Here is a 15559-nt window from a genome sequence, read left to right as displayed (position 1 = left end):
GGATTATATAAAATGTTCGTAGCTCCTGATGCTGTCACAACTTGAGGAATTGGAAGTCATACAGTCATTTTTCAAAAACCAACTTGTCATTAATCTTACTTCATTATTGTTTATATCAATTCTTAACACAACTAGTTCAGCTGGGTGATGTTTCTGTTAAATCTAAGACCAGAGAGATTGTAAGCATCTAGTACTGAAGTTCGATATGGCACGATGCCCAGAGTGTAGGCGCCTATGTGTTCAGTATCATTGCTGAAAATAGCACAGAAGCAATGGTACTACCTTATCTGATTTGCACCACACGCCACACACGTGGCACTCATACAACGGTCCACTTCTGGAAAATAATTGTTTTTCTTATACAAAGTGATATTGGTTGTACTCTGATCTTTTAGTCAACATACTGACAGATCCAAAAATACATAAATAACAGGGCTCTGTAAAGCTGAGTTGTGGACCACGCCATGTCATTATGAACCCCTGACCGATACAGAGCAGCTGGGCCATGGGTTATTTTCGTCAAGTTTTATAGTAGGACCAACTTTAGTATTATGCTGTTTCAAGAAACGTATAATAAATATATTTAAATCATTGTCACGAGTGAAAGAATAGCTGGCAGATGCCCTTTTCATTCGGATTTGGGAACAGTGTGCTAAGCCCCCCCCCCCCAACAAAAAAGGAGATCGAAGAAAAAATAAACTTTGTTGGATTTTCTTGGTTTCTCAGTTGAAACATTTTGTACAAGATTGTGACATTCACATCAGGTGCTGTTCAAACTAATCTACTTTATGTCATTAGGATATCTACACGTTATTGCAAGTTATTTCACCGGAGTACAGAGGATTTCACCGGAGTATAGAGCATCTACTCCCTGCCAGCCCGCGACCTCCAAAAAAAGTCTAGTCACCACCGATTATAGTTATTTGCTTTCATAAAATCTTCTTTACCTTTATCTATGCTTTTGCGTAAGTTATGGATAAACGGTCAGTTATCGTCAGTGAAATCAGAATCTTTGTGCATTGTACATACTATCTACGTCGCTGATAATTTAAATATAAACTTTATACTGCCTTGACGTTCGATTCTGGATTGATGTCAGTGACTGGTTGGGATATGCCTTCTTCTGCTACACGAGAGATCTCATTAAACACTACTTGGGCTTTACCCGGTATCCAGTATTGTTCTTTTCCAAGTTGTTTAACCCAAGCGGACGTGTTCCTTCGAGACAAACCAGTTAATTTGTCTTTGTCCGGACATCTTCCCGTCAAACTAGATGATTGGACTGTTCTGACTCCTTGGAGACGGTCAAACCACCGTGGCTAAAAGCCACCCAAATAGCAAACAGCTCTACCGGGACATACATCGGAAGTAATGGACTACATGGACAAACGCTATTGTTCCGTTTGGTACGCCCAGTGCACAGGAAATAATCGAGTCTTTCAAACAAAGAGGATGTTTGAGTTCCACCAGTCAAAAAAATGTGATTTTACTCCATATCGAATTTCATAATATTGAGGGTAAAGACTGTTTTGGCTTACGGCTCGAAGTCCTAGCCAGAGTTACCCATGCAATAATGGACCATGTACAGGCTAGCCTAATTGATAATTGGCACGGGGCCAAAAGCGTGTAGCCTACAATTTCGTTCAAAACAAGTTTTTATGTCAAAGGTGTACCCGAGATATTCCATGCAAATTGTAAGTTTCAGTTTTCTACTGTACTTTATAAATAGTTTTACCTACGGAGTTAATTACAACGAATTGTCATCGATGAAGACAAAAACAGAAATTCCTAATAAAACATGATCAAGGACAGAGTGTTACGTTCCGTCCAACCACCCCTGTAAATAGTGATAGAGTGGCAGAAGCAAGAATTGATGTTTCTTACCCAACAGATTCCAATAATTGATGTTTTACTTACGGTCTTAAAAAGTTTAAATAAATTATCCCCAAATCGCAGATGATTTCAACGATAGACCAGTGGCAGGTGTATGGGACGGCCTTTTGCACCCTATAAAGTGTTTACTCAAATTGACTGATGATCGAGCCATGCGATTCCTAACTGCACTCACTACATGTGTCTGGCAAGTAAATGTGACTATCGTCCAACTTACCGGTAAAAAGGGCGGGAGATTTTGTTATCAATGATTCAGGTGGAATGCCCGTCTATCTCGAGTAGCCCAGGTGTGCAAATATTACCAAGGATGATCAAATCGCATTAAACTCATCACTCGCTCGCGTCAAACAAACTAAAGTCTGAACCAAATATTAATAATGTAGAAGGACATGAAAAGACAAGTTGTGTTGGTTGTAATACAAGGATTCCTCTAAAGTGAGTCGTTTTCCACCTTTCTTTTTGTCATTTAACTTGTATAAACAGTTCGGCATACTGTGATAATGATGCAAGCGGAGTTCGTTGTACTGTAAATCTGGTTTCTGTGAAAGAAAGAAGTTACTCATAATGTACTATAGTCTAGAGCACACCTAAGCCGTCCATTTACAATGCAATCATCGACTCGTTCACGAGGCCTGTGTTTAAATTTGTTGTTCAAAGATTGACGCATGCCTTGTTGCTCCATCATGCTGCTCACGCTCAGGTTAACTTAGCATTTTTAAGGATTGGAATTTAATGGTCACTTTTATACTTTTTTGTTTATCCGAATTGTGTACACGATTTACAGCTATGAGAGAACCATTGCGTTTATAGTCGAACCGTAAAGAGCAGGTGTGCTGACCAAACTTTGATCTGTTATTGTGCCACAGTTTGTTGACTTGTTGACAACCGACTGTTATTGGCATTGTGTTCCCTTGTTATTTTTCTATTATTATTATTTTACTATTATTGTATTTGACACGGAGAGTTTTCAAGTGTTGACAAAGTGTTCCGTTCCACGCCATGTGCTTTGGGAGACATTAAGCGTCCAATCACGTGCTCGAACACACGCTAGTCATTTATACCTCCATGATATATTGCACCAGAAACTTTGTTATTTTGCATAAACATGTTGTGTGCTTGTCAGATCCGAAAACACCGTATGGCGATTATGTGTGGAAATTGGCTCTTTTCAGTACAGGCTTGAACTCCCGTTTAGCCCAAGAGACTAGTATTGACAATGATGTAAACCAGCTATTGTCATATATTGACGTAGGATTCGCTCCTCCAACCAAGCCGAACAGAACTTGGCAAAATGCCATTTAAACGAAATAATTGTTGACATTGCACTTTATTTCAATTACTTTTTAAAGCTGTAACATAGATTTGGTTTTCTGTTAATGTTAATGTTGCGTTTTCTTTCTGCCATGTGTGTTTGCATTGAGAAGAAAGTCAAAATAAAAGTTAAATTCACAGCAGGGGAGATTTTGTCATCGCTCCAGCAAGCTCAGGAACACTCCATCGGCAATGTTTCATCAAATTATTAACAAAGAAACACTAAAACCACGCGCAAACTACGAAAACCATTTTATTTTTAGCAAGTCCAATCCCATTGACAATTATTGTTGACATGTATCCATAGTAATCGTATCCAACAATTTCATTGTCATGTTGTTTTTCTCGGGTTCTAAAAAATTCTGGATTCAGTGAGAAAATTGAAGGCGAGTGGTTTCGTTTCGCTTGACAGGTTCAATCAAGGATTGTAAGAGATCGCTACACGTTTGGGGTTTGCTATTGGAGAGCATTGGATTGTGACACACGTGCTGTAGTTTTGGCTAGTGAGTATTGCTTCTCTCATGAGGATAAACAGCGCATGCGCGTACTCCAGCATTGTCAATCAATCACCAGAGCCGAAAGATCTCTATTAGCCGATTTATGTGTTGTCATTTTTTATACCATTCATCCCATGTCCTATGAATGGGCGGGGCAGCGGTGACCCGCTATTTACTTCACGTCAAACTCTTCGTGTAAGGCACATACACACAATCTTTACTACCTAGCACGGTGAATAGCGGTCGGCGGCTGCCGGGAACTATATATAAACTCGTCATTTCCCGCGTTGAAAAATAGTACATTGAAGGAAAAACACGGACTTGTAAGGATTGACTGGGACGGACAAGCTATACTACAACAATATCACGGAAACCTGGACACGAACCGGATGCTAGCCGATTACCAATAGTATACAACTTCACGTTGTACATCTTTGAACGACGTGTATTGGATTGTAGTTTCTACATTAAACCCAAGGTCGATTTCGTTATCAGGGATTGTAAATCACCACGTTTATGTAAGTAAAACACATCTAGCTGTCATCTTGTTTATCTTGTCATCGCACATGCCCTAATGTTTGGAAACAGCATGATAACCTTCATACTATTCGATTGAGCAACGCAGTATTGTAAGAACACTTTTGACGTGTATAGTGCTTTTGAATTCACACTGATTTAGTGTAGCTGCACGTCAGACGCAGGAACACGTGCTTCTCAGATGATTTTCTACCAAAATAAATAAAGCCTTTTAGAAAAAAAAAAAAAGCGTTTGACTTTCAAATTTTACACAACTTGGACTTAATTGATGTAGAACTTCTAAGTTTGCTGATTTATTACGCAGTGTTTATTGTCTTTGTCAACAATGTTTATGACATTAGATTGAAAGAGTATGTTCATGCGCATAATGTCACATTTCCGGCAATTAGTGTACCCTTTTCCCTCTGCTTTATGTCCTTAAGGCAGTCAAAATGCCCTCTGGATAAATAACTTGTTGAATTGTTTTATTGTGAATGTTATTGTTCTGTTCCCTTAACTTTATTTCATCATTCTTGATGATTCTATATGCTTACTAGCACCGGGTCATAATATGGCCCAGATTACCCACCCCGTGTCACGTAAAGTCAAGTAATTTCACGGTTAGTAGAAACACCATGATGTGTTTTGGCTACAACGGCTCAGGCGAGCCTACCTTAGTTCGCAACCAATCTTTTTTTCAGAATGATTTGTGTTTTTTTGGGCAATTTAGTGGTTAATTATAGTGATTAAATGTAAACAGTCATCAGTCTAGAATTTTTTTACCCCATCACAAAATCCTTGATTTTATGTTAAAAATGAAGACAGTGTGAGGCAAATCTAAACTTTGAATATGAAGAGAAACCGGCAAAACACTTGGGACTGAGGCCCCGCGAATCGTCGAGATATGCTTCGTGTTGTCGGTTTTGGCTTGCCAGTGTTCCCGACAGGCTAGAGGTGCGGTGGGGTCGTCCCAGTCAACCCGTACCATTAAGCTGCAGTTCACTTACAATTTATAATATGCAATTGACGTGATGTACCTGCAGTACAGAAAAGTTTTCGATTTCTATGGTTTATCTATCGGTATTTTTTATTGTGATGCCGTATTAATTTTGGAGCTCAGTTAGTAACACTTAGTAAGGTATTGTGAATTCCAAATAAACCGTAACAATTTCATATTTTTGCCAAGTTTTCTCCGATCTAGGCCTACACAATCTTAATGAAAAAAAAGACAGAGAACACAACAAAAGTTTCATGCTTATGTTGGTACAAACTGAAACGGTGAACACTAAAATTGCTACAAACCTGGTAATAGATTAACCTTGTGAAAATTTATTGTTCATTAGTTAATTAATTTGTATTGATTTGATTGTGTTTTAGATCTTTCTCATGATGTATGTCAGTGTGATCACGTGTCTTGTTTGCCTCGTACCCATCTTGGTGAGGTCGCTCCCGGTCGATGAAGAATACTCAGCTAGTTCATCTGATTACCAAAGCAGTGCAGAGTGAGTTCAAAACATATCAGTTCAGATCAAGCTATTATAGTCAATAAGTTCTCGATATAGAGCTTTAGAATAAGTATTTCCGGAAAGCACAGTGCATCGACCCTAACGACCATTCATAAAAGTAGAGAGACCTCCATAAAAGTCAGCATATTTAGTCCTGAATGCACGATGCTTGAGTTATTTACAGCAGTAAAGCAGACAGGATACATGCAATAGGGATTGTGGTCAAACGATTATAATTATAATGGTACTTGGCCCAATCCATACAATTTTTGTGATGTACTTATTCATAAACTCAAACGATCCGTGTCCATTAACTGGAGATAGTCGTTAACAATGGAAATCATATGATGACAAGAACCCATAAAAACACACTTCACGACCCCAACAAAAAAATATACGGACGAAATCAGTATGAATCGCCACTCCACTTTGATTATGCCTGATCAATCAGATTGGATATCTGAACTATTTCCATAAAGTAATTAATTATTTATTTATACGTGATTAATTCGTTCACACAAAAATTGCCGTGATACTTTTTTTTTTAAAAGTCTTTCCATTTTTACGCTTGATTTTGTTATTGAAGATTAAGAAAATCTTGCTTGTGAATGCAACCCAATTATATGCCTACCCATGTAATCTTCTTCGTAAGAGTCGATACGATTTTTTGATCGAATTGAGTGCGTACATAAAGAGGTGTCCCGCGGGTTGGTTTAAACTTGTTAACAATAGAGACGGTGATTGACAGCTCATTGTTCAATAGACTGTCAGTGTTAACAAATGGAAGAAAGGATTGCACCGGAAATGCTTTTTTGACTGGTCTCATCACTGTCTTCTGGGTTCCAAACAAAATGTTTTCCAGATACATATTCACTACCAATAATATTTACCAAAAACTGTCGCAATAGATTTAGCTGAGAAGAAAAGGCTACATTTGTTTTTATAAATTCGCACCCAACGGGTATTAAAAAAAAACTCATTAACAACAAAGCCGTATCAAAGAGTAAGTCTTTGCAGATTTGGTATTTGACAAACTGAAGATCGCATTGTTCTTTATTGACAAAGTGCTATATATATTGTTTTAAAGGCAGTGTATACTATTGGTAATTGCTTAAAATAATTGTTAGCATAAAACCTTACTTGGTAACGAGTAATGGGGAGAGGTTGATAGTAAAAACATGGTGAAAAACGGCTCCCTCTGAAGTAACGTAGTTTTCGGGAAAGATGTTATTTTCCACGAATTTGATTTCGAGACCTCAAGTTTAGAATTTGAGGTCTCGAAATCAAGCATCAGAAAGCACACAACTTCGTGTGACAAGGGTTTGTTTTCTTTCATTATTATCTCGCAAACTCCGACGACCACTTGAGCTCAAATTTTCACAGGCTTGTTATTTTATGCATATGTTGAAATACACCAAGTGAGAAGACTGGTCTTTGACAATTACCAATGGTCCAGTGTCTTTAAGCGAATACAGAAACGGTTGCCTTGGTGGTTGTCAATCCATTGATCTGTTCCAGGGACACCAATATAATATTGTAAGGTGATTGTAGCTGTGCTTATGGTGAACCCATTGCCAAACACATCCTTGGCTATGAGGAAACAATCATGTTCAGGAACGGGATTTGCCAGCAACTTAAAGATGCTATGTCAGATATTTGGCCCCAAACATTAAAAAATAGATTTTTTTGAGTGAGTGGTATTTAAAAGAGTATCACCTGCTCTTACGAAAAAAAAAAGTTTAACTGTTACTTTTAATGGTTAGGAACCATGACACAAATTTAAAACGTTTCTTTTAAAACACATAAGAATTGGTCACGTGATATATTGTCGGGATCCCGACAAAAACTAATTTTGAGCACTTTATTTCACTGCTACTAATATTTGACCGACTTTTTCGCGCAATGGCTCAAATGAAAGCTTGTAACTTTCTCGACCCCCATCAAAATACCTGAATTGAATTTTAAATCAAAATTTTGGGATCAAATCGGCCAAAAGTCTGACATAGCATCTTTAAAATGACTGTGAAAATGATATCACAGTGTCATCGGTTCATGCTTTATTTACGTACCGACGTCAGACATTCGCAGCGATTTCGTTTTCTCTAAATACCAATCTCGATTTGATTTTCTTTAATAAAACTCATTCTGGATTATTCCATTAACTGTTTAACTCATTCTGGATTATTCCATTAACTGTTTACCCTTTGTGTTACCTTTAGCTACCCGGAAATTCTTCTTCTCCCAATGGAAGCGTTCACTTTAAATGATCAAAATGGAGATGGGTTTATAACACACATCGAGTACCGGAAATCCAACCCTAACATGCCTGAAATGGACTCCAAAACAATTTTCTCAAACTTCGATCAAGACAAGGATGGCAGAATATCTCGAACGGAGTTCAAGTCTCAGGTCCAGCACAACACACCGAAACCTGAAGGTAAGATTCCACATTCTGAATTTGAAACAAAAACAAAAAAACAAAGTATTTTCCAAAAAACAATTGACTCTAAATCAAGGACACTAAAACTAAAAGCATGAACAAATTTTCACCCGATCTAAAAACGCAAGCTCATAGTCTGTCATTGAAAGTGAACGATGTAATGTGTATTATTTGCTGAAGTATAAATCTGGTTTATTCAGAACAACAACAGGCGCCTGCTTTTATAGAAGTGGCCTTTACCTGTCAGGTAATGAGTGCATTTATGCAGACATAAGGTGTTGTCCACACTTAGGCTGGAATTCCGAGCAGGAACGCCCACGAGATGTCCTAATGAGGCGCCTAAATAACCTGCTCGATGAAGAAGCCTCACAGATGTTTGTGTCAGTAGTTGGTCTTTCGTAACAATAAGAGGTGGGGGAGACTACATGTGAGGTCGTCCGTTGAGCCATTCAATTAGCTGGTCACCAGCCCATTCACATACCTCATCAAACACCTTTTCTATCTCCCTTTGACAATATTGTCATTGATACCCTCAACATGCGCTGTAGGTGGTTCCGTATCAAAGTCCGGACAAGGCCCACAAATCCGGACTCTGGGCGGGGTTGGCATCTAATAAATAAGTTGGGTAATGTTTATTACATGTTCTTTAACGAACGATGTCTATCATTTAATCGCCTTAAATTACAATTGATAAAGGGAAATCTTTAGGTAAAATCAAAGCAAGGAAAGAGTTAAAACTGTGAGCCCAATACAAGATCGACACTTACAGGAAGTGCCGACTTGATGCATGTGATACAAACTATCCAACCCGTTGCGCGACTGCGATGGTACGCTCCCGCAAATTTCCAACTATTGCTATTGCATGCATTGCGATTGCTACGCATTCAATCAATTGTTCACAACTTCACGTCCTTCTGGTAAAGCAGCCAGGCAACTCTATCGGATTGTTCTTGCTCGGCCGGTTGGATTGACGATTTCCGATGCGGTCAAGGCCCATTGATTGGTTGCTTGTCACATGTGTTTTCGTTCTCGTCAATCCTTCGCTGCGGTCTACATAGAGTACTGTACCGACCGCCAGAAACCTCCCCTTCCTCCACCCTCTCCCCATCCTATTCTTGTCATTTTTGTTGTACATTGTTAGATCAGTGCAGATGAAAATATGAAAGAGGTTTGGAGTGCGTGGGTTCGTTTATTGGCCAAGACAACAAACACAGTATATCCATACACTGAATCTTCACTAGTATTAAGCAAAGGGAAAATTTAAAATATTGTTTGTGGAAAGCTCTTCCTGGATTTTCGAGGCAATTTGCATGCATGAATTAACCTGACATTTCGATGACCCAACTCTTTTTGGATTAAGTTCAAGCTGCGGGTTACATATACATGTGTACTCAACATAGTATTCAACCAATAGCACATTGCCTTATAGACTATTTACGAATTGCAGTTTTCCATGTTCATTTTATTCAACCTTTATCATGCGTTAATATTGTGTTTCTTGTTCCTGTGTATATTCTAGAGGACTGTTTTACAACATTGATGAAAACTTGCAGCACGGAGTTCATAAACGCAGTGAAGAAGTGGGGATCCAAACAAGGTGACGCTATGTGCCACAGCTTGCCAGTAAGTTCATGCATTCTCAAAACCTCAACGTAGATTCCATGTACCAAATTGTTGTTACCAGTTACCCATAGTTTTGTTAAAGTTTATTTCAATGTAATCTAAAAATCAATTTGTACTGTGTGACAAAATTCACATTAGCAGACATAAATTGGCCTTTACTTGTTCACCGTATTCATAACATTGCGGTATCACTAACACGCAACCCATATCCAATTTACATGAAGAATAATTGCTGCTCCTGTCCTCTGAATGACCTGTTCAGTTGTGTATTCATCCATTATTTAACAGCCAGTCTAAATTCACAGAATAATCGAAATATATGGAGTCGACCTCCAATGGACAAACAACATTGCAAGTCAAAGTTAATCATAGTCGTATAGCTAGCTAGAGTATCTTACCAACACCATTGATTTTTCAGGGAACATGGTATTTTATTCATAACAAATACATTGCAAACATGGACAAGAAAACACTCCACTGCTGGCACTTCTGTTATCTTTATAACACATTGTTTATTTCAAAGTCTGGTGATTTTTGAAGCTCATTATTTGAAACTTTGTATCGTTCACAGGTTTACAAAAACTGTATTCAGCGTGAAAGAACGACATGTAGTACGGAGTCCGAGGGTGGCCAATCGCAAAGTTCCTTTGATGATGAAGTGAATTCTCTTATAACGCGATTTAGAAAGTCACTTTGTCAAGATGCACATATGCCCAGAGTCCGACCATCAACATCAGCAGTCAGCACAAATATCATGCCAACATCAGCAGTATCAGACGCAGTTCAAGCTGGCATTAGACAAGTCAGATCAGGAAGAAGACGTGAGTTGATGAACAAATTAATTTGGGATCAAAAGTTACTCTTCATGCATTCTTAGTATTTTCATTGAAGAACCATTTTGTATGAATAATTTCTTCTTCTCCTCTGTTCACCCCAAATTGTTTTTCCTGTGGTTAATTTATTATTAAATTTGCTAAAAAAAAGAATGTTGCGTCCACTGGCTTGAAGCTATAAACAGTTGTAAACAAGCCTGCTTGAATATTAATTTTGGTTTTTACCCATACACCGATGTGTGTTAGCACTGTATACTCAGTACTTTCCTGAGTCCTGTGAAGAAATATCACAGGATGTTACTCAGGTGGGATTCGAACCCACGACCCTTGCAATTCTAGAGCAGTGTCTTACCAAGCCTGCTTGAAGTTTGATTGGTGAACAACCGTTGACCAACAAGTTCCAGTTCCGCATTATCTTCTAACTCTTTGTTCATGACAATGTCATAATCAATGTGTCACTGCTTAAGGCAGAGAGGGCAATATTGAATTTCTGATTCTTCCTCCATCATGAATCATGTGAGACCAACCTCATTAAAGTAATGCATGAATCAAAATGATGGAAATTGAATACTAATTTTGCACCACTGTTCTTTGTGATCCACAGAGTCAAAGCGCTACAGAAGTCGGTTAAGAAGACAGAGTTGTATTGTGTCGACCATGAGGCCTTGTAACAACCAGTTTGTTTCTGCCTTACAAGGCGAAGATGAAGATCCGTGCCACAGTCTGATTAAATACCGACAGTGTATTCATAAGAGTACACGTCGATGCAGTGATCCCAACATACACGTCATCCAAAGGGCAATTAAGTTCCTCACCAAGGAACACAGACGAGTCAAGATTTGTTCCAAGCTGGATAAGTAGAGGGCGCTCTACACAGTGTGTGTGGCAACACGAACTTTAAGATTGTGTGACAGAGGGCGCTATTTTTATACTGTGTGAATTTGCGGTGTCTTGCGAGACAGTGTGTAAATAAAGCAGACCGAGTGTGATCGATTGGAAACAATAAATGGCACTATTTCTGGTATGTTATTTATTAAAATATTTCAAAAAGATCAAACGAATGTTCTGTCGTTTTTAAAATCATGATTCCAAAGTATCAACCCCTAAGTGCCAGTGTTCGGGAAAAAGGGGAAAAGAATAGAAAATGGTTTTAAAGAACCAATGTATTATGTACAGCATTTTTTAAATTTAGAGACCCCTTTTTACTTTTATATTAATGTACAAATATGTTTTTTATACTGACAAGGTCATATTATTGTTTTAAGAGTGATTTCCCCATAGTATGATGTACATAATAATGTATGTAAAAACTTGAAAGCTGGTGTTATGGTACATAGTGTCTTTATACTTTTGTCAAATATCGGCAGATTATGCTTATGTACAGTGTATAAATGATGTATAATATAAATTTATAACTGGGAAGTCAGTGGAAGATAACAACAAACAAACAAATAAACAGACAGACAAACAGACAGACAGACAAACAAACAAACAAACAAACAAACAAACTAGACACATCAACAAATGAAAGCTAGCAATCAAATTTTCTGTTCTCCCAAGAGTGTCTGAATCAGTGATAATTTCAGCCTTGGTTCGTCTGATCAAACTATTCCCAACATTTCTTTTGTAAAAAGCAGACTGAATTAATATTTATGAACATAGATATGATAAATTTAATCTTTATTTCAAATATATTTAACTTACTAAACCATGACTTGCCCAAAAGGCATTGCGTTAATTTGTTTTATGTATGAAAAAGATAATTGGGTAATTTTAAGTACACGAACATTTTCCCTGTCAAGTCAAAAATAAGAAACGCAAATCCATTTGGATATCTTTATAACATCATTACTTAAAGGGTATGTGTACCTTTTCCTTACAAAAAACACAATGTCCACAGATTTACATTAAACTTACACAGTTTGAAGATTATGATAGTAGAAAGCTTCCCTTGAAATTTTACTTACTGAGGTGCTGTAGTTTTTGAGAAATGAGTAAAAGTAATAATTTTCGTCTCAGTTTTAGCATGTAAAAACGTATTAACCAGTTATGCTATGGTTTTGGTATAATATCATAACTGGTTAAGAGGATTTTACATGCTAAAATAATTTTGGTCTCATGAGACCAAAATTATTTTGTGACTTGTTTAACTCATTTCTCAAAAACTACACAACCTTAGTTAGTAATATTTGAAGGGAAGCTTTCCACTATTATTATCTTCAAACCCTGTAAGTTTAATGTAAATCTGTGGACATTTTGAAAAAGTACCCGAATCCTTTAATAGTCGAACTGTTGCAATATTCTCTATGCTAGATGGCTAATTCTACCAAACATACCCATATCGTTACAATTTGTAGTGCTTAACCACTCGCTGAGAAACCTCGCAACAAGAAACAAACAACTTTGGCAAAACAACTACCTCAGTTTTGTAAATACGAAAACCTTTAAAGTTAGTCTCCGACTAATTAAAAGCAATACTCTGTATATTACACTAATACACTTAAGACAAATAAATAAAATGATTTGATTTAGTTCACAATAGTCAACATTTCTTTTACTCACAATACATGTCGTGTTGAGCAACTGAACCAACGATAATTTCCGTTGTGATTTAAAACATTCGTTTGTAATATTTTCCTTCTTTTTTGGCATATTGTCTGATCTGAAAATACTCTTTTTTAACCAGTGTGCGTATAAAATTATAACAAACTTTGGCTATTGCAGTCTGATTAATAATGTAAAAAATTGGGGTATATAATTAGATAACAAAAATTCCTGATTTTTTTGAGAAAAAAAATACTTGTGCATTGACCTTTATCTGGTACATTTTTGCTGTTTAATGTTTTATTATGTTTGCGTAGGACGCACTCCTTTTAACAAGTTTTACACTGCCATGTTCAATAAGAAGTCTATGTTTTAAAGTATGTTTATAATAAGCATGTTGTATTCAAGGCTCCCAGGGTGTCTGTCAGTGATTGCTTCGTGGGCTAACTTATCACCAGTAAATTCAGTGTATTTTTATATTCAAAATGTTCAAGAACCTAAATTTGATGTCTGCGTCGCCCAAGATTGATTGACTGAGTCGCATTACAAATATTATGTTATTGACAATAATAATCGTACACGATTTCCGTCAACTATGTTTAAGTTATATAATACATCGTTCAAAGTATTAATACATGGAAAATAAATTTTAAAATATACTTAACTTTATTTTCTCTTTTCGTAGTTTTTCGTTTGACGTTTTTGTTTGAATAATGTTCCAGTGTATGATTTTACAATCTACTATGATAGATGATTTTCCAAGGCTCCTCTCAGTCAAGTAAATGGTCTCACCACCGCATCTCCTCTACGTTTAGATGACTATTTTACAGTGGGTGTGGTTGGTGGGGTTATGGGGAATTTGAGCAGTTCACAATAAAAATATCTACTTAGTGTCACTCTTCAGAACGATAAAGTCAAATGGCACATCAGTTATATTATGGCACATCATTTATATGGCACATCATTTATATAAACGTAGGCTACAACCTGTAAACGCAGGTCCAGCATGCTCCCGTCACATGTTTTAGTTTTCTGCCCAAAATATTACTTTGAATTAAAAAATAATGTATAAAGAGAGTCGGTCACCAAATATAATGGATCAAATAAAGTGCCATCGACATAAAACATTTGCTTTAAAACCTACTAAACTAGTTCTGTGACGTTACTCTAGTGGTTAAGGTATAGATTATGTACCGAATCTACACTTAACTGTATATAATTCGATGCGAATCTACTCTTAACTTTATTGTCTATACAATTCTACAGTTGAGTGTTCAAACAAAAGTGATAGTTCGATGAAATGACTGTCTTTCCAGAAGTAACACGCTGGAAACATGTTTCAATGTCCAAAAACATTTTCCAGTTAAACAAACTAATTTAGTAAGTAACATAATTTCAATGAAATTTTTTACTAGATAATGTTGCAAGCACTATAGAATAGTATGTTATTGGGGTGGGGGTAGGGGGTGGTTTACTTTAGAGTGTGGGTTTATGATAACCTTCGGCTGGTAGGGCCTACATTCTATCCACAAATCTACAATTTCTCGTCCATTAATATCACCAAGCAAAATAATTGTACTTCGACAAATCTGAAATCTTTCAGTCCGGCTTGGCCGTAATTCCAAGAACTATTAGGTGTCTATAGGCTACACTTTTTTTCTAACACAAAACACAATGTCCACAGATTTGCAGTTTGAAGATGAAAGATTCCCTTAAATGTTACTTACTGAGGTGCTGTAGGTTTTGTGAAAATGAGTAAAACAATGTCACAAAAATAATTTTCGTCTCAGTTTAAGCATGTAAAACCATAGAGCTATTATGGTATGTTATGTTTTAATATCATAAACTGGTGAATATGCTAAAATCATTTTCGTCTCAGTTCAGACGAAAAATATTTTGTGACTTGTTTTTACTCATTTCTGAAAAACTGCAGCACCTCAGTTAGTAATTTGAAGGGAAACTTTCTACTATCAATATTGTCAAACCGTGTAAGATGATTTAAAGGGAAGGTACACGTTTGGTAATTACTCAAAACAAATATTAACTTAAAAACTGACTTGGTAACGAACGTTGGACAGCTGCTCATGATATAAAACATTGTGGGAAACGACTCCCTCTGAAGTAACACAGTTTTTGAGAAAGAGGTAATTTCTCACTAAAATAATAATACAAGACTTGCTAGAAGTCTTTTATTCTTATCTGAAAGCACACAAATTCGCCCAACAAGGGTGTTTTTTCTTCGATGACCAATTGAGCCCAAATTTTCACAGGGTTGTTATTTTATTGTTATGATGGGATACACCAAGTGAGAAGACAGGTCTTTGACAAATACCAAACGTGTACCCTCCCTTTAAAGTAAGTCTGTGGACATATTGAAAAAGTAACAGAATCCTACGT

At 36.9% G+C, this 15559-nt stretch overlaps 1 protein-coding gene across 1 annotated transcript; it reads left to right on the top strand.

Annotated features, from left to right (window-relative positions):
* The first annotated feature begins 3912 nt into the window (after positions 1 to 3912).
* LOC139935367 (uncharacterized) lies at positions 3913 to 13831 on the top strand. Its single transcript, XM_071929913.1, has 6 exons — positions 3913 to 4219; positions 5595 to 5719; positions 7942 to 8159; positions 9682 to 9785; positions 10357 to 10606; positions 11223 to 13831. Exons 2-6 carry the CDS (start codon positions 5604 to 5606, stop codon positions 11477 to 11479), a joined length of 945 nt encoding a protein of 314 aa, XP_071786014.1. The 5' UTR covers positions 3913 to 4219; positions 5595 to 5603; the 3' UTR covers positions 11480 to 13831.
* Positions 13832 to 15559: the final 1728 nt, after the last annotated feature.

The sequence above is a fragment of the Asterias amurensis genome, chromosome 3 (genome assembly GCF_032118995.1).
Source record: "Asterias amurensis chromosome 3, ASM3211899v1".
In the NCBI taxonomy this organism is placed as follows: Eukaryota; Metazoa; Echinodermata; class Asteroidea; order Forcipulatida; family Asteriidae; genus Asterias; species Asterias amurensis.
This window is presented reverse-complemented; position numbering and strand designations above follow the sequence as displayed.